Source organism: Pempheris klunzingeri, chromosome 16, assembly GCF_042242105.1.
Source record: "Pempheris klunzingeri isolate RE-2024b chromosome 16, fPemKlu1.hap1, whole genome shotgun sequence".
NCBI lineage: Eukaryota > Metazoa > Chordata > Actinopteri > Acropomatiformes > Pempheridae > Pempheris > Pempheris klunzingeri.
Window position 1 is genome coordinate 7,592,974 of NC_092027.1, and position 18,888 is coordinate 7,611,861.

The 18,888-nt window shown below is 40.8% G+C and overlaps 3 protein-coding genes and 1 non-coding gene across 5 annotated transcripts; 1 reads left to right on the top strand and 3 right to left on the bottom strand.

Moving 5' to 3' along the window:
• Nucleotides 1–2,488: 2,488 nt before the first annotated feature.
• nrm (nurim) lies at nucleotides 2,489–6,140 on the bottom strand. Of its 2 annotated transcripts, none has more exons than XM_070847001.1 (4): nucleotides 6,063–6,140; nucleotides 4,419–4,612; nucleotides 4,140–4,316; nucleotides 2,489–2,950 (listed from the first exon to the last, which is right to left on the bottom strand). In XM_070847001.1, exons 1-4 carry the CDS (start codon nucleotides 6,097–6,099, stop codon nucleotides 2,648–2,650), a joined length of 711 nt encoding a protein of 236 aa, XP_070703102.1. In that variant the 5' UTR covers nucleotides 6,100–6,140; the 3' UTR covers nucleotides 2,489–2,647. The 2 variants fall into 2 exon arrangements, with proteins under 2 accessions (XP_070703102.1, XP_070703101.1); XM_070847000.1 differs by having other exon boundaries at nucleotides 5,927–6,077.
• trnak-cuu (transfer RNA lysine (anticodon CUU)) lies at nucleotides 5,539–5,611 on the bottom strand. The gene has a single exon. It is a non-coding gene; the product is annotated as a tRNA-Lys (tRNA).
• Nucleotides 6,141–7,259: 1,119 nt separating the features above from the next.
• On the bottom strand, nucleotides 7,260–9,293 carry limd1b (LIM domains containing 1b). The gene is made up of 7 exons (XM_070845858.1): nucleotides 9,246–9,293; nucleotides 8,934–9,044; nucleotides 8,374–8,441; nucleotides 8,180–8,242; nucleotides 7,749–7,879; nucleotides 7,529–7,580; nucleotides 7,260–7,423 (listed from the first exon to the last, which is right to left on the bottom strand). The coding sequence occupies exons 1-7, from the start codon at nucleotides 9,277–9,279 to the stop codon at nucleotides 7,340–7,342; spliced, it is 543 nt and encodes a 180-aa protein (XP_070701959.1). The 5' UTR covers nucleotides 9,280–9,293; the 3' UTR covers nucleotides 7,260–7,339.
• Nucleotides 9,294–12,325: 3,032 nt separating this feature from the next.
• LOC139215822 (uncharacterized) lies at nucleotides 12,326–18,477 on the top strand. Its single transcript, XM_070846854.1, has 5 exons — nucleotides 12,326–12,541; nucleotides 15,369–15,593; nucleotides 16,477–16,818; nucleotides 17,129–17,332; nucleotides 18,080–18,477. Exons 1-5 carry the CDS (start codon nucleotides 12,478–12,480, stop codon nucleotides 18,475–18,477), a joined length of 1,233 nt encoding a protein of 410 aa, XP_070702955.1. The 5' UTR covers nucleotides 12,326–12,477.
• Nucleotides 18,478–18,888: the final 411 nt, after the last annotated feature.

Below are 18,888 nucleotides of genomic sequence, written 5' to 3' on the forward strand. Positions count from 1 at the left end.
GCGTTTAAAGTACATAGCCGTCTGCCCGGGCACCAACCCCCAACCCTCCCCTCCCTCCACCCTCGTCTCATCCCTCCGTCCTGCAGGGCTAATTGGAGAGGAGGAGGAGGGTGAGGAGGAGGAGGAGGAGGGTGAGGCTGTGAAGCGGGCTGTGCTGTCAGAAGGGCAGAGCTCAGAGCTGCAGGGGTTTACCTCAGATAGCCGAAGCACCAACCTCCCTATGACATGATTTAAAAACCACTTCAGCCCTGATTATTTACATTATCTAATGTCAGGACATAACACTGAGACACTGACAGGAGTCTAATCTACATGTTGATAACTTTAACATGATAAATGAGTCTCCTTAGTGAACAACAAATGCATATTTACCTGCAGGTTAGCTGGTGTTCCCTCTGGAGAACATAACTGACCTTATTCTTCCACTGATCCATGCTGGAGGCTTTAATCACGCAAACAGAAGTCAAATCAAGCAGTTGTTTAAACATATTTCACCTAAATTATATGGGATTAATGTTCAATTACAAATTGCATGGTGTAGTCTCCAGAGATGCAGCCATTTCTCTGTTCTTGTATATCCTCTGACACACACACACACACACACACACACACACACACACAAACACACACACACTCTATACACACTCAGTCAATTTTTGTTGAAACAGTCCAATAAAAGTGTTGATTCAACTTAACGATCATTTTAGAGGCTGTAGTTTGTGGTGCTGTTGAATTGTATTGCCTTATTCTGGCAGGTGGTTCTATTATTTTGTCCACACTGTTTACACCAATGATGGCAGGGTGAATCGGAGAAACACGTATACATTGTATAATACAGTATAAGTCCAGCCTCCAAAATGATCACACAGTGTAATAAAAAAATAATATAGAAATATGCAAATAAACCCAAAGTAGCTTCTCAAACCTTGGCTCTTATAAATAAACAACACATCTGATAAGAGGACATAAACAGAACACCACACCTACAGCGTACTATGTTTAATTAACATGGTGATGAAATATCAACAGTTACTACTACCACAGTGCAGATATGGAAAAACTAAAACTGACATGCAAAAAAATCAAAGACTACAGTACTTTGAAATTAGAAAAGCAATGACATCTTTAGGAAAATACTTTTCACGGGTTACTTAGATCACAATATTACTGTTAATGGGTTTCCAACACAATATAAAGATACTGAGGAAATAAATACACATTCTCAGAAATTCAACAACACTTGTTTTTCATTTTAGCTGCAAATTGCGGAAAACAAAGCTGCATTTCTGTTGCTTTTTCCAGTGTGAAATCTACGACATTCTTTTTCGAGGATAAATAAAACTAAAATTAGTGAGCAGAGAAATACAGCGTACCTGCAGTGGACACATAGAACATAAAAGCCTACAAAAATATATACGATGTTTCTAGCCAGGAGGCTTTCTGTTGCTCTTCTGTAAAAGCTGAGATGAGAACTTGGCACGGGAATTTGGCTTTCTTAATTTTCCTGCAGAAATACGGCCATTTCTGAGCTTCCCTTAGCAAGGTGGAGATGTGAGAGGACCATGAAAGGCTCTCTTTGATGCTGATTCCCAGGAACCTAAAACTGTCAACCTGCTCCACCTCAGCCCCACTAATGTAGACAGGTGAGAGTCTTTGCCTCTTTTTTTCTAATATCAATGAGCAGCTCTTTGATGTTGCTGATGCTGAGCAGTATGTTGCTTTTTTGTGCACTACTCTGCTTTGATTTCTTCCTGATATGAATTGTTGATGATGGTGGTATCATCTGAAAAATTCACAACAGAGTCAGAGATTGCAGTCATGGATGTAAAGCGGGATCAAGAGGGGGCAGAGTACACAGCCCTGGGGGACTCCGGTATTCAACACTATGGTGGAGGAGGGGTCCTCCAGTCAAGACTGTCTGTGTGGAAGTCCAATATCCAGTTATGTGTATCACTCAAACCCGGAGTGGTAAGTTCATGGGGGAGATTGAACTGAATGCTGAGCTGAGATAAACAGCACTCTGATGCATAATTTCTACATGTTTTCAGCATTATCCTGTGAAATTTCAGCTGCAATTTTGGATACACGTGTCTCTGACGTAGCCGTTGTTATTTTTAAGGTGTCCTCTGTAGTTCTGTTGGTTCTGAATTCAAACTTGTGAGAGTCCCGACTGGTTGGGATGTTGTCAGAGCACTTCATTGTAGCAAAAAGAAATGAAAAACTTGGAGGGTGTTACTGTTAAGTGTAAATTATGATATATAATATCCATTTTCTACCTAAATTCAATCACAGTATAGAGATATCCTCAAAAATATAACCATTACATTACACTGACTCATGATTTTAACAAGTGCCGCTGTTTAATTTAATACCAGCCATGTTTAGACTCTGATATGTACTCAAAAGTAGAAGGTGTTGAATGTTAAATTAAATGGTGGAAAAAAAAAACTCTCCCTTTCTAAAATGCAAGTGAAAAAAGCATTTTAAAAATACAGTGTCTAGGCAAGTGTTGTAATTTCCCTTAGCACTAAATGACCAGAGCAGTTTTGTTCTGTTCTCACTCAGCACAGCAGATAAAAACATATCTGGTCAATATGAAGGCAGCAGTCACATCACAGCAGTAAGAAGAGCTTCCCTTCACTTTACATCACTTCTCCTTGTGGTCGCCAGCGTTGGCGCTGCCCCGGTGTGGCTCGGCCAGGAGCTGCAACTTGCTGTTAAACTGGCCGCAGAGGTAGGCTAAATCCTGTTTGTCCAGAGAGTGTGCCAGGGCCAGGTAGGCCGACAGAGTCCCCGCCAGCAGGAGTCTGTCCAGGGACAAAGCAGGCAGCAGCCACAGCACGACGCCCAGCTCCAGGCACACCGGGTGGCGGAGGTGAGAAAGGAGACGCTGGGCGCGAGGCGACTTCTGAGACAGGGGGTCCCCTAGACCGAGACACTCGTAATACACCTGAGAGAGCAGAGGGGGACCAGAGAGATGATAACCAGTCAGTCTGTTTAGCGGTTTTCATAATTACTGTCACAGATTAAAGTGTCACACTCCAATTTGATCTTTTTAATATGTTGCTGTTTTGATCCAAATTAGAATATTAATCGTGGATGAAGATGCAGAAGGATGTGGACTTAGCTGTTGAATTAATTAGCTGCTGAATTAACTGAGATGTTTATCTGCTTGATGTTTTTAACTGAGCCTGATGACATTTGTCTGGTGCACAACATTTGGGGTCAGAGGTTCATTTCTGACAGACACCCACACCACAGATGGGTAGTAATTAGATTATCATCAACTTAAAGTCTCCCCAGATGTACACACATATTTAAATACATACACACAGTATGCACCAGAGTTATTGTAGTTCCAGAGTGTGTTTGCTCATTTCAGTTTAGTTTTTATTGTTTAAAAATGTTTTGTTTCATTATTAGCTCTAATTTGTTTTTACATTGATATGGGGAGTATTTTTCAGGGGCTGATTTAAGAAGTTCAGAATTGGTATTACAACATAATCTCAACACTTAGTGACGGCAGCCAGTCATGTAGACGTCTCAGTCTCAATAAACATGTGCACCAAAGCCTCCTCAGACTTGTTGTGCTGACAGATTTAACTAAATTGACAAATACTAAGACTAAAGACATGCCCGATATATTTTCATTTTATTTTAGTTAATTTTGTAGATCATTTCAGATAGATTTTCTTTTTTTAAAGTCTAATTTTTATTGCTACTTCAGTACACTAAAATGTTTTTTGTAACTCAGACTCATTATTGTTAATATTCACAGATATTTTTAATTTATTTTTCACCAAGATTTATGTTCTCAGATGTTGTTGTTGTTGAGAGGACAAAAGAGCAGCTGATCATACTGCAGATCAGCCAGAGCCCTTGAAGTTGTTGAGAAAAGAATAAAAATTGCAACTATTGAACTTTTGTTTTGCAAAATGCCATTTTCACTTGCTGTTTAACATTTCAATTAATGGGGCGCCTGGTGGCCTAATGGTTAAAATGAATAGCATATCACAACATCCAAGGTTTGCTTCCACCTGGGGATCTTAATCATACGTCATACCCCTTCTCTCTTTGTTTGCGTCAACTCTTTTCTGTCACAGAGACTAAATATATCCCGCTAATGAAGCCCTGGTTACCTGCTTGATGCCCAGCAGTTCTGGGTAATCAAAGATCATGAGGATGCTGCAGATTATCGCCCAGCAGAGGAAGTGCAGAGCGAAGCAGAGCAGAGGGAACCAGATACTCCAGGGTGCATGACGCACTGACCAAAGACAGGGGGCGCCGACCACAGGCTGCCAGCAACGCATCAGGATCTAAAAGGAGGAAAGAGTGTAACTGCCATACCTATCCACTTACTGTTCATTACAGCAATAAGAGCAGCATTTTACATGCTTTGAGAGTCGGTGCTGCTGTACCTGCAGTGCCAGTGCAGTGGTGAAGCAGTAAGCCGTCCTGTTCAGGGCCCCCAGCACTGACTGCAGGGCCTGTTTGACAGGTGACCAGGCAAGCAGGCTGTGCTGTGTGGTGAAGAGAGCCAGCAACCCCAGATCCACAACAAGAGACCTGAGCACAGAGCTGTCCTGCAGGGCTACCGACCACGGTATGGAGTCTGAGGTGAAGGAAAACAACAGGAGAAAGGCCACCTCAATTTCTGATCACCAGTTTCATTTGCACTTTGAATATTGTCATGACTTCTGTTTATATCTAGCATTAAATATAGTTATGAGAAAAATAATTTGTCATAGTTATTGTTATTTATTGTACAAACTCAACAAGTGTCTGCCATTTATTTAAGTCTTTAAATTCAAATGAATAAAATCTAACATGTAGAGTGAAGCTAAAGTTTCTATATCATATATATCATCAAGCTGCACAAGCCACACAATAATAAAAAGTGATTTGCATATGTGCAGTAGAAATGCAGAATAGATTTCATTACAGTACATACATCCATACAGTGTAAACTGTTACCTAGTATCAATACATTATATCAACAGAATGCACAAATTAAAACTAAAACCACTGGTTTGGCCTGGCTTTATCCTGCAGTACAACAAAATACACGTTAAGTGTGATTTGGGGAGGACATCAGGGTTTTTGCATTCTGCAGCCGACCAGCCGTGTCCTGATGATACACCATGATGAAGGCGCTAAGAACACGCCTGCACTCAAGTATTAAATATGTAGTTGTCTATAAACGATACATAGCGATACATAACCCAGGACACTCCAAATAGAGTTCCGCTACACTACGGACCTCTTCTACTGTAATTCTAACTAAGAGTTAGTCCTCGCCAACTCGAATTCGAATGTGATGACGCATTAGGGTTCGAGTTAGACCCGGAGCGTTCGAAGGGTTCTGGGCTCGAATACTGTTACACTGTTCAGAGCAGTTTATCCTTTTATTAGTGTTCTCACTTTATTCCTGCATTCCGGCGATAATTTTACACAAATTAATACAAAATCACTGAAAAACTCCATCACAACAGACCCAACAAAATGGAAAGATAAAAGGCTGACGGCGGAAAACGTTTGCGCCCAACGTGGGGCTCGAACCCACGACCCTGAGATTAAGAGTCTCATGCTCTACCGACTGAGCTAGCCGGGCGCTGTGCTACAACTACTAGCCATAATCATTCTGCTTATTGTGCTCATTTCCATACCAACTACTGGTACATTTATGCTAATTCAAGTTGGTTGAGTTGCGGTGATCTTTTTCCTCACCAAAAGCCCATAATTTCATTCATATTATAAAAAATCCAATATGGTGCAGCCACTGTTACATCCTACCTGACTCATGGACCGTCTCTTGCCCCGAAGCCGTTTCATGTTAGCTACTTTTCACTAATAACCCCTCCAACAAAGTTAGCTAGTTAACTTCTCCTGGTCTCTTTCCAGCTGCAGCTTCCGTGCGGACGCTTACCTTGACAGAGTGTCGTCTCCCCCGTGATGTTATGGTAAATGGCTCGAAATGATACAAACCGAATTAAGTCTGCACCGGATATGAAAACAAACGCAAAGTTTAGCAGGGACACGGTGCAGAGAGCCCAACCACGTACCGTGACTGACGCCATTGCAATCAGTATTTATCTTCATTTAGGAACTTCCAGCGGAGTTTCTTCCGGGACGGGAGTCTGTTGTAGTACCGGAAACTGACACACGGTGTCGCTGCTGTGTGGGACAACCAGTAGGTGAGAGTGCATAAATATCTGTGCTGCAAAAGTAGCACAGGAGACATGTGAGGGTTTCATTTCACTTACACGCCATCCCCTACAAGTCAAGGCAACATGATAATGCATGCACATTTCATTCGGTTGTTTCCATAAAATAGAATACATTACAATATACAGTATACAAATTTATTAAGATGAGATGAGGTGAGCTTTTATTAGTCCCAGAGTGGGGAAATAGTTGCAACAAAAGTGGGCAACAAAAGAAGAGCATCAATAAAACAATAAATGAGCACTACATGCAGTATAAACAATTGACATAAGCTGAAATGATAAGATTGCACATGGGAGATGTGGCATTGGTACCGCACATTGAAGAACAAAGTGAAGAGTGAAGAATTGCGCATTATGAAGTATTATTACATTATGAAGTGAGGTTTCTTTGAATGAATATATTGCAAAAACACACATATACTGTCCACCAGAGAGGAAAATTGTCTTAAGTTCACCAAAACATTAAGAAAATGCAGGACAAATATGGCGACAAAACAACACTGAGGTGTAAAACTAGTATTAATACAATAAATGTGTACGCAATATAGTACAGTATACAGTTCATTGTAATACTGAGACATTTCCTCTCTGTGTTGTGCTAAAAAAAGAACATAGAATATCAATAGATAGAATAAAATACTTTGGAGCAAGATTTGTGGATAGATTTTTTTAATTTAACATTATACGACTCTCACAGACTCTGTGGACTAGACATATTTATGTTTTTATCCACATAATTTAGTCTGTATTAACACAAGGATCAAGGAGCTGTTTTCATGGTGTTTGAAGATGAACCAAAACGTACCTTAAAGACAACAGAAAGGAGGTTTTCATTGCATTGAAACGTGCAATAATGGCGCCATAGTATGAGGTGGAAATGCAAGTCTCCAGTCTGACACCCATTAAATGACACCCTGACCTAATTTCTAAAGCATTCCATGCAGACCACAACGCTAACAAGAAATAGGGAGGACAGAGCAGCGTGCTTCGAGTGTGGATCTATGTGGAGAGACTTTATTACAGAGAGAAGATTGTGTAAAATGCTCCAGAATCATCACAAAACAAAACCAGCAGAATAGCACAGACAGGTGTATGTGAGCCTGCTCCTGTCCTTAGATTAGGTTGACCTCCCCACTGTAGCACTCTACGTGGTAATTTCTGCTGAACGATACCACTCGAATAGAGTCCGTAGATCCCTGAAACAACCAACAAACAGAGGGAAATTGTTACAGTAATTTCCCAGAAAGGTAATTTAAATGTCAATTAGTGCTATTTTTGAATGAGCAATGAATTGGGCTCACCTCAGTTGGCAGTATTGGCCCTTTGCAGGCAGCACAGCGGGGAGCTCGGACCCTGAAACCACAAAGAAGTTGCAGAAAAAGGTCACAGAAACTCGACAGTGATGTCACTCTGGGTGTCATGTCTCTCGTGTGGAGCCTGTCTGACAGGGTTTGGTTTCATCTTTTGTCTGCAGTGTGAGTAAAAGGGCCCGGCCCCTTTGTCGCCACATAAGAAACTCACTTGTGGTAGTCGCTGACGCAGTACACTCTGCTGTCTGAGTCCACAGAGAAGGGCTGCCCCTCCAGGCTCTGTCGGCAGACCACACAGCGAAAGCAGGACGGGTGGTAGGACTTCCCACGGGCCTGCAAGACCTGACGGTGCAAAATCAGCTCTTCTTCAACGTGGGAGGCAGTGGTGTCAAATAACAAAGTACATTTACTCAACCACTGTGCTTCAGGACAGTTTTGAGGTACTCTGCTTGACTATTTCCATTTACTACTACTTTTACTGTATTTACTTCACAGAATGTATTTATTTGATATTTGATACCTTTACTTATAACTGAGTATTTTTGTGCTGTAGTATCGTTAATTTTGCTGCTTCCTCTGCAGGTGAGGGCATGCAGTACATACATACTCATATGCACATACAGGAAATGGATGGATACTCACCATATCCATTATTAAATACCCACAGCTGCTGCACACTTCTGGGGATGGATGGACTCCCGAGTACTACATTGAATAACAAAATTATTCACCTGTTACAGGGACACAAATCATATGTTTGCACAACACTGAACTGTGAGCAAAGCTGTGCTAAAATAGTATATTCTTTCCGTAGACTGTATGAAATAGATTCTTACCAAAAAATCGTCCTCACAGTAGATTCTTCCTGACACCGTATAAAACGGCCTGCCGCTGAGCTGTTTATCTACACATGAAACGGGAAACAAGGTGAATATTTTTCATAATGTGACATTTGATAACATGCTGATGTTTTATTTTGAAAAGAATAAAGTTTAAAGTTCACAATACACACGAACAATAACCAATAAAAAGAAATATAGATACAATAAAACCATAAAGAATTTAAAAAACTGAAAAATAAATAACCTGATTGCTATAGAAGATTATATTTAATATTTCTAAAAGAAACCAAGAAGGTCCATCATTAAAGTGGGTCTGTGTTTTCAGTTTCCTCACATTAACTCCAAACCAGCTTCATGAAACAGGCTGATCGTGGCTCCGTTTGCTCGGCTGATACAGGCTGGTCACAATAAGTCCGGCTGTTGTGGGCCTCGTTCGTGAAACACCCCTCTGATGAAGCAGATCAGCTGCATTTTTGAGGGATAAACTAAAGACATTTTGGCCCCACGGCGCTGAACCAAAACAAAACATCCACCTTCACATCAAGAGGACTCACTGCAGGCGCTGCAGGTGAAACAGGAGCCGTGGAATAAGCGTCCCATCGCCCAGCAGGCTCTCCCTGAGCCCCCTGAACCGCACACCGCTCTCCTGCATCCTGTACAGCTTCCTGACCACACACACACATGAATACACAGCACAAAGATGAAACACAAAAAGCTGGTTAGTGTGAAGCCTGACCCACTCTTCTGTCACTGAGAGCACACTGTAAAGGCTGACAACTGATCTGCCTTAAGCGTACAGAGTGCTGCAATATGACCATTAAAAATCTAAAGTCAGAGAGTTAATATTCAGTGTATTTCTTCCTCACCAAAGTGAAGATTGGAACTGAAACTGGGGTCCATCTCCTGCAGTGTTTTGTCCGGCCTGCTGGAGTCTACAGTACGACTGTCTGGGGTCTAATTTTGTGTGCAGAGCAGACAGCTGTAAGAGGAGCTGCTATCTGAGTTTATGGGTGTTGCATTCGGTGCTTTTGGTCTCTCCGGGGGCGACGAGTCTTCAGCACCCCCCCTCCCAGGCCTGACTCCTCCAAGGTGGCTGGCTGAGCAGGCGTCAACAGGCGAGGCCAACTGGTGTCTTTTAGCACAAGTTCGAACACCACAAGGGCAGGATTTAGATACTGCTGGTCCTGGATCTGCATCAAAATCATTTACAGTTTATCACTGAAATTGGTATTATAGTGTGAAAAATGTGACTAAACTCTGGTGGAAGACAGATCCCATAATTAAGTAAAAATCCCTAAATATCTAAAGTTGAAGTACTTCAGAGAAATTATCCCTATCATTACATATTACATTATTTCATTGTCACCATTACTGATACATTAACATGTTAGCTGTTTTTTTAGCGTAGCTGGTCGGTGTGGAGCTCATTTTAATGATGTTGGACACAATAAGGTTCGTGCAGAGGTTTCCAACCTCAGTGCAGTGCGTCAAATTGTAAATTTTAAGTGTTGTGAGATGATTCATGTGGGAAATGTACTTGTGTGTTATCTTTCAACAAGTCAGTTCAAAGTGCTTTAAAAAGATATAAATGTATTAAGACAAAAGAAACCAAAAAAAATATTTGAAAAAAGGACAATATAAAAAATACATGACTTCAAATGATTAAAATGATGTAAAACAGAAGATTGAAATATATTCAAATAGATTAAGATAAAAAGAAAAAGTTGTTTTACACAGATTTTGGATTATTATTTGCTTTTTTGTGAAAATGTGAGCCTCATTGGGCCTCAAACAGTTAAATGAGGCCATCTGAGAAGCGCAGAGAGGAAATGTCTCAGTATTACAATAAACTGTATACTATAATATAACATTTTGTACAGAATGTACAAGAACTACACTGGAGAACAGTACAGGAGTAAATCTGCTCAGCTGCTTTCCAGCACTGTGATTCTGTAACAATGAGTGATAGTTCATACATGAGAAGAGTGGCGGTCCTTTCAGACTCTGACCTACTTTCACATGGTCGTGTTTCTGCATGTGGAGGGGAGACAGCTCCAAACAGCTCCATGCTATGTATGTACAATAAGTGAACTGAATCTTTGTTTCAAAAACATAACAAAATGTTTTTTTAAAATCATGTACTCATTTCAAGTCATTACAGTTCATATTACAAAATCCCCCTATTTTTTAAATTGAATTTAAAGCTGAATAAAGGCTCATAAAATAATTTTTTGCTGAATGAATATTAACATAACCTGCTGTAATTATGCCAGCCCTCACTGATATCAAAGAATATAAAAAGCCATCAGTCTTCAGAAACAAATACTAACAATTCTTAAATAGATTAAAACAAATAAACACATAAAACATAATAAAAACAAAGACAGTCTCCTGTTAAAGGTATCCAAAGTCCCCTGAGCTGTGAAACCAGTCCACCCTGACGTCACGAAACACTTGTGCACATTATGAGCTGACTCCGCTCATCTATCTTGTGTTACTGCCCTCATGTGGACTCTTCAGGTCTGTCACTTTGTAACTCCAGACCAAGAATCAGACCCACTTGAAATGAATCCTCACATTTCTGCAGAAATTTTCCTTTTATGTTTCATATTTTCATTTATACTGTATAAGTTCTGTAAATAATTAAGAAAAAAGAGAAGATGCCAAACGTGATGAAATATAAAGGAGTCACTTAGAGGCATTTCACAACCTCATCAGTCTGTCACGAAGAAAAAAACAGTAACAGGCATATTACACCATAAATGTAACTCCAACATGGCAACATGAACATCAGTAGCTCAGAGTTAAAGGTGATTATCTGTCCCACAGTCAATAAACACTACAACACACTAAAACACTAAACACATTTTGGAAAAGAAACTTTGACCATGAAACCCTCCACAACACATGTCTGCCTGTAACATGGGAGGGGAGGGGAGGGGAGGGAGTAAGGGGGAGTCTGACAGCTGCTGATTCTTTACTGAGGCCCTTTGTTGAGACTGAGTGGGGCTGTTTAAATTCACCTCACCGCCCACTCCTAATGCTGTCAGACTGGTTCAACAAAAAAAGTCAGTGTTGCTTGTGTTTGACTGCAGAGGTCTGAGTGTGTGTGTGTGTGTGTGTGTGTGTGTGTGTGTGTGTGTTTCTCACAAAGATAGAAAGATTGAGACATTCTCACTCCTTCATCTGTGTTGTTTAATATTGCGATTTCAGTTTAGGGTTTATTTTATTTCTAGGGTTTAGATCAGAAAGAACATTGGGGTGAATCTGTGAAGTGAAAATGACACTTCAGTGTGTGTTGTGAGTGTTGAGTGTTGTGGCGATGCCCTCAGGTGTGTTTCTGTGCAGGAATGTCTGTGTCAGGAGGCATGTGGAGGCAGGAGGGAGCCTCTGCAACATGGGAGTTTTATCCACCAGACATCAAACACAGGGAATCACATTTTCACCAGCATTTCACCATAAGAACAAACAGCTGACATCTTGATTTTTCAAGTGGAACATCTAAACTGTCACCAGAAATATTCCTTCAGGGGCTAAATTTCACCTTCTTAAATCCTGCTGTTTATCTCTGAAACATGAATCCATTTGAAATTATTCAAAATCAGTTTGTTTTTTGGTCAACAATATAAATAATTTGAAGTATTCTAACATAAAGCAATATCTACTTTAAGCTCTGTTTCCACGCCCTTCCTCTGTCTCATTTTGGGGATGCACATCACCGTGCCAACAATCTTTGGCATGTTTGGCTGTGTATAAATAGGGCAGCCATTGTGCCACAGTGAGGGAAGTCACATAAGGACTCGTGCCATCTCATCATAAGTCTATTCTGTATGTTATCAGCTCTGCGGTGTTTACAGCGGCAGGGTCCCGCTCGTGCTCCTCCTCGCCCGTCAAGTTTGGGCAGGTAACCGCACCTGTCGTCCACGCCCTCCGCTGCGCACAGGTAACGCGGAGCAGGAAGCGGCTGTCAACGTCGCTGTCGCTGTAAAGTGAATGAAAATGCAGCTGCCTCTTTGAGATACTACCACGTTCGAGATATATTCTAACTTATCTCATTTTTAAAATAACTGGACAATCGACAATTTTGTTTTAGTGAACATGCGGCTCCGTGCGTCCTGCGCCCTCCTGGGACTTTTGTTTGTGACGGTCTTCGACTCATCAGGTGAGATAAGTAATCCCCCTTAGCAAGAAGCATATGTTGTCTTGTTGTCTGCTCAAACTTTAGTAGCCTATTTCCTCTCTATCTTTATTATTTCTTGTCTTTAAAATTGTGGCGCCATTTCCAGTTTTATGCCAATTGGGTCAAACAAACTGAGGACTGCGTGCTGTCTGTTGTGGTAAAAGGCGCCCAGACAAAAGCCAATGCAAAGATGCAGCCGTGTGAAGCACTCTGGGTAAAGTGAGCTGCGTTTAAGGCCCTGTGTCAATAAAGAAAGATAAATGGAGGACGTTAAGTCAATGTTATGTCTGATGGGTTGACATGAGGGATAGTGTGAGATGAAAGGCTGAAGCTCTCCCTCAGTCCTGACTTCAAGGCCTCCATTTTCAGAGGCTTTATGAGGCTTTTATGGAGCTTCATGGAGGCATGAATTCATGATGGCTTCATTAATGATTGACCAGCAATCTGCTGCTTAACTATGAATCTGGCGGACGTTTCATGATATTATGTCAGATTTAAACTCAGAGCTTTTTTCTTTTCCCACTGACTTGATTCATTTCTCGAGGAGAAAGTCAGCAGCAGCCCGGTGAATCTGATCTCCTTTCTAGTGTCCGTAGAAAGGATCATACAGTTTTCTCTTTTGCCATTAAATGTGACCGTTTTGGACCCCATGACAATGACGCGCCCATAGTTAACTGTCACTCGGAGCCCTCTAGCCAACACTTTATGGAAATGCTGCACATGTGGTGCTTTCAAGTCCTCACAAGTTCAGGTTGTGAATTCCTGGTTTTCTTCGTATGTGAGAACTTGTGCAGCCTACTACACACACACACACACACACACACACATACACACACACACACTCTTTAAAACAACATCACAGGAAGTGTTTTCATTTAAATCTGCTGCAACAAATCTGCCACCAGCGGTAATGTGAATTGCAGTGACGTTATGATTCATGTCCGTTGGGAGTGCCCTTTAGTCCAGGCTCACTGAAGGAAGGTTCAGTAAATGTATCTGAGATTATGTGAACTGAAAGGCTGTAAACCAGGTGTAGATTAGAGCTTCAGATGTGACCCACACCAATGTAACATTGTGGGAGGGAAGGTTTTGTTAAGAGGCTGGAGGACTCCAGGAGATCGAGCTCAACTGATAAATCAAATTCAGTGTGTGAGGTGCATTAACGTTGACAACAAAATAGAATCTAGGCCAAGCTGGATTTTATAGAGATTATAAAGAAGTATATTTGATTGGAAGACAGGAATTGGTGGAGAAAATGTTTGTTTATGCAGATGGTTCATGTGTATATCTACGTTTGTATCCGTGTGTTTATGCACATGTTCATGTCTGTGGGTGTGGGTGTATGCGTTTTTTTCTTCTATGATTTGCTTACTTCAGCAAAGTCAATAGAATATAAACCACAGAAACTTGTATTATGATTCAGTAGCACGTGTCTCTGATACCCAAGTTTATTCCTGATGTCGTTTCAGTAGAGGCGGCGTGAAAGAATGACATTTAGCCCAACTGATAATGGGTTTTTATGACCAGTATGAGAGTTTCAAAGATCCAATAGATGCTGTTTCTAAATGACCTCAGGCTTAGTCTGGCATATCTGTACTGTTTATCCCTTGATACTCATACACCGATACTCATATGTATGCAATAAGTTATCATCAGCTCTATTATGAAAGTACTCAGACAGAAAAAAATGTGCTTTAAGTTGCTCAAACTGCACAGGAACCAGAGTTTGTACCAAAACAGGACAAAAGTGAGATCAAAAGCTGCAATGTAGCTTTACAGCTGCTGATGTATAAAATTACAGATGAAACCGTAACATGATGAGTTTACAATAAATTTGCTGAAAAGTCATTTGCTGCATAGCGGCAGAAATAGCAGTTACTAGTGTTTTTTTAAAGACTGGTTCCTCTCTTTACTCAGTTATCAAATGACTCACGTTAATGAGAAGTCAATGACTTTGCTTTGGTCTGTTACTGCAGAACATGGGGAAAGGCGTGCCCGGTACCGCTCTGTTTGCTCAAGCGTCAACGGCAAAGCGACTGTTTTCTGTGTTTTGCTTCTGTTACTCCTAATTATGACTGAAGTGTTGAACTGATTCACTTTTAACTGAGCGTTCTGCTCAGTGTGAACATCCACCCATTTGATCCCTTCAATGTTTGAACAGGGCTGCAACTAACTGTTTGCTTAGACTCAATTGTTTTGTCTGCAAAATGACAGAAAATAGTGAAAAATGCCCATCAAGGCTCTTGGGGGGCCCCAAGGTGACATCTGTCTAAGAACAGTGCAAAACCATAAATGTAATTAGTTTAGCAGATTTTGTCCTTAATGGTGGAGCTAGAGGAAAAGTCAGGAGATCATCAGAGTCAGCAGGATTTATCCATGAATGTCTGTGCCAAATTTCATGACAACCTATCTGAGAGTTGTTGAGATACGTCAACATAGTTGGCCTTTACTACCATCCTCAGATTCATGCTTCCAGCATAGCTGAAAGTTTCTGTAAAAACTTTAAAGCGACTTTCTGTCGGTCAACCTGTTTGTTTCATCTCTAGTTTTGAAGATCATACAGCTAATGCTAAGCATGTTTTAATGAGGTTGAATGTTGCTGCTTGTAAGAGTGAGTGTTTCGATATCCAAGGACTCAAGTCCAAATATGGGAATGTGTCTCAGCACGCTCTAATGCAGTTAAAACACTGGCAGCAGTGATACTTTCTCTCATTTTCCCTTGTTTCCATGTTTTAATTTCCATCCTAACTAAAATTCAACAACATCTTGAGATGATTTGCAGCTAACTGCCTCTGATCTGTTCCCGCAGAATGCCTACAGACGACGGTCCGGCCAGACAAAGGCTCCATAGTGACGGTGTCCACTGAGCTGCCTTTGGATCAGTGTGCTGTGTGTACAGTCAGCGGGGTCAATGACACTCAGACATCCTGCCACTCCTCTCTGTCCCTGGTGCCTGAGGACGAGGTCAAACTGCTCTTCAACTGCACACAGCCGATTGAGCAATCGTACACTGTGACGATCGCTCGCACCATTGGTGAGTGTACAGATGCTCTGGTGATATTTTCAGCACAGTTAAGTGGTCAGCGGCTGCCTCAAACTGCTGCAGCACCTGCTCCTTCGTTCAGTTCAAGAGTTGCAAACTGGCCTCGTTATTTTTGAAATTGTTTTCAGGGAACCAATCACGACCAAGTGTGGATTTACTCTGAGAATGCCAGCCACATTTTGCGCACAAGCCTGAAAATGACATAATCATAACAAAATAAGTAAAAATGAGTTCTTGAACAACTAATAACTAACTGACAGCCTCTCTTAGTTTTTATATTCTTAAACAACCCTGTTAAATGCCGCAATCACATCAACACAAGCAAGACAGCCGTCTTGACCGTGTCATTGTGTTTATCGTAGAGTTGCTTCTCGCTCAGCTCAGAGTCTGTTAGCTCCATGGATGAGTGGTTAGCCCACGAAACGAGAGCCTGTCGCAGTTCAGACACTTCACAATTGCATCGCTCTCGCTCTCTCTCTCTCTCGTTCTTCGTCTCAGTGGGTGTTTGTGCTTCATGCTGGTGACTCATGGCAGTCTGTTGCTGAGCAGTGATTAAAATTTTGGCCGCATTGTCTCTGCCATTCTTGTGCAACTACCTCGGTAGCTTTAGCCTTGTGTCAGACTGTAAGGTCATGGGCAGTGAGTTGGACAGGCAGGTTGTATGGTTAAATGCCAAACTATTTCATTTATCGATTGCCGCGGGGCTGTTATTAGAATTCCAACAATAAAAAGTGCTTCTCAATTAACCTTCAGACCCCACCTTTAAGCTACATTTGTTTAATCACATCATAACATAAACAGACTTGTATTATGCACCTTGTACTAGAGCTGAAATTAAACCAATCTGTGCCTCTTGTCTTTAATCTTAATCCAGAGTGCACTAAAGACGCCTGCAGCCCGACAACAGTGGAAACTCAATCCTCCATCCTTACAGAGTTTACCAGAACCTTCACCTGGGAGCTGAAAGCACCCGAGAAGATAGTAGTGGGTCTGGACATCCTTGGAGAGGGACTGATGGAGACATCACAACCATGCCCGAATGGATTTCAGTATTCGGTGGCCACATCCAAATCAAACACCAAGGGCCTGATTCAGTACTGTAGAGGTGGCTCTGTGACTCGTTTTGACCTGCCCAGTGAAGCTGTTGTGTCTCTGCAAGTCAAACCAAAGGCTCAGGTCGAATCTGTGGTGTTCCAGGCCTCCGCTGGACCATTAAGTAAGAAAGTGAATTGTGAAAAGTGAAGAAAGGATTTTTTGGAAGTCTGTAGTCACACACTCACTTTAGTAGTTATTTACTTATTTTAATCAGACTGCACTACAAATATGTCCCAGAAACAAATATACACATTACAAGAGACTTAACTAACTTAGATATGACATTTCATAAGGGAACAATGTGTACATATGCGAATTGGTATTTGCTTTATTGCCAAAGGCGATGACATGAGGCGATCAACACCATGATCAGGTATGTACGCATGCAAATCCAGGCGTCTCTCTCACTCTCTCTGTTTTACCTCCCTTAGAGGGCAGAAGAATGGTTGTAACCACTGATTCCAGCACAACTGTGGTCGTTAGCCGAGATCCCAAAGAACCAGACTGTGAAGTGTGCTCTGCTGATGGCTGCAGCCCCACAGAAAAGACCCTGATCAACGCTGAAAAACTCCCGCTGGAGTTCAGCTGCCCAAAACCTCAGGACGTGTACAGCGTGAAGATGGAGAAGAAAATAGGTGAGAACCACATGTCAAAATTTACTCCAGTTGCCATCAGAATTTAGGATAGGCAATTTTGGATTAACTATAAATTAAATTCTCAAGTATGCAAGACAAAAAAAAGACTTCATCAATACAATAAAATACTAAAAACTACCTAAATAAATGCTGAAATAAATACAGAATTAAATAAATATTTTAACGAATAAATGAAATGTTAATGGAATTAATTGAAGCTGTAAAGAAAACATGAATAGATTTTTAAATGCAAAATTAAATGAAATAAATACATTTTTATAATACATATGTACAAATACGTATTTCTCCAATTTACTTCTATAATCTGTATTTCTAAAGCTCTAATTTTATTTATTTATGTGTTTTTTTCAGAAATAACAGAAACATAGAAAGAAATAAAGAACTGTAGAAATACATAGATAAATAAAACTTGTAATGAAATGTAAAAATATACAAATAAGCGTATTCAGATTTGTAGAAATGTAGAGATGAGTCATATTTATTTGTGTCATGATTAATGACCATTTATTTGGGTAGTTAATGAAAATATTAATTATAAAAAAAACTGTAATTATGTCACCATTTATTTGGAAATGTATGTATTTATTTTATAGATTAATTAGTCATTTCGTCCTTCATAGTCATGATACTGGAAGTTCAGGGTTTTTACTTTTCTGTGGTACTCAAAATAGAAAAGATGCCTGTAAATTGTATTAAATTCAAACCTTTATTATTTTTGTTTCTCAGAATGCACCAAGACCTCGTGTGTCCCTGCTGCCGCTGAAGTTGATCCTGACCCCTTCAAGGACTTTAAAAGATCCCTAACTTGGGCCATCAGTGTACCAGAGAGGACTGTGTTAACTTTGGACTTCCCTGGTGGATTAAAGGAAATGGCTGGTACAGAAAGTTGCCAAGATGGCTTCCAGTACACAGTGAGCACAACTAAAAGTGACGGAAAGATCATAACTAACAGCTACTGCAAGGGTACGACGGTGCCTCATCTGGATCTGCTTGGAGCGACGACTGTGACGGTCGATGTGCCCAAAGGAGGACAACTGGACTCGGCAGCATTCAGTGTCAAAGCAGCACCAAGAGGCAAGTGCCTGCTCCTGCAGTTTGTCCCCAATAGAGGGAAAAACAAGTAGCTGTTTGTCTACAGAACAATGCATCAAAGACATATTCATGAAAACTGATGCTACATCCTTTTAAAACGCTTCATTAAATGTAACTGACACAATTATTTTTCATAATGGCGTGAACCTCTTTCTATGGGTGCAGTGTGGTGACTAAAGCTTAAATTTAATGACTTTCCAAGGATTTAGTTTTAGTTTTATTTGACCGGGCCAACGCAACTTGTATTAACATTAAAAAAGAACTGTAAGTGTGACAGATTTTTGCAGAAACAACTAACTCATGCAGAGGAAGCTAGCCCCTGATCAAATATTAAAAAGGAACCTACGCTGCTAGCATGGCCAAAAGTGTGTAAAAGATTTCACTACATGTCACATAATTACAGAAAATGATTTATGCAATTACTGTTATGCGATACAATATAT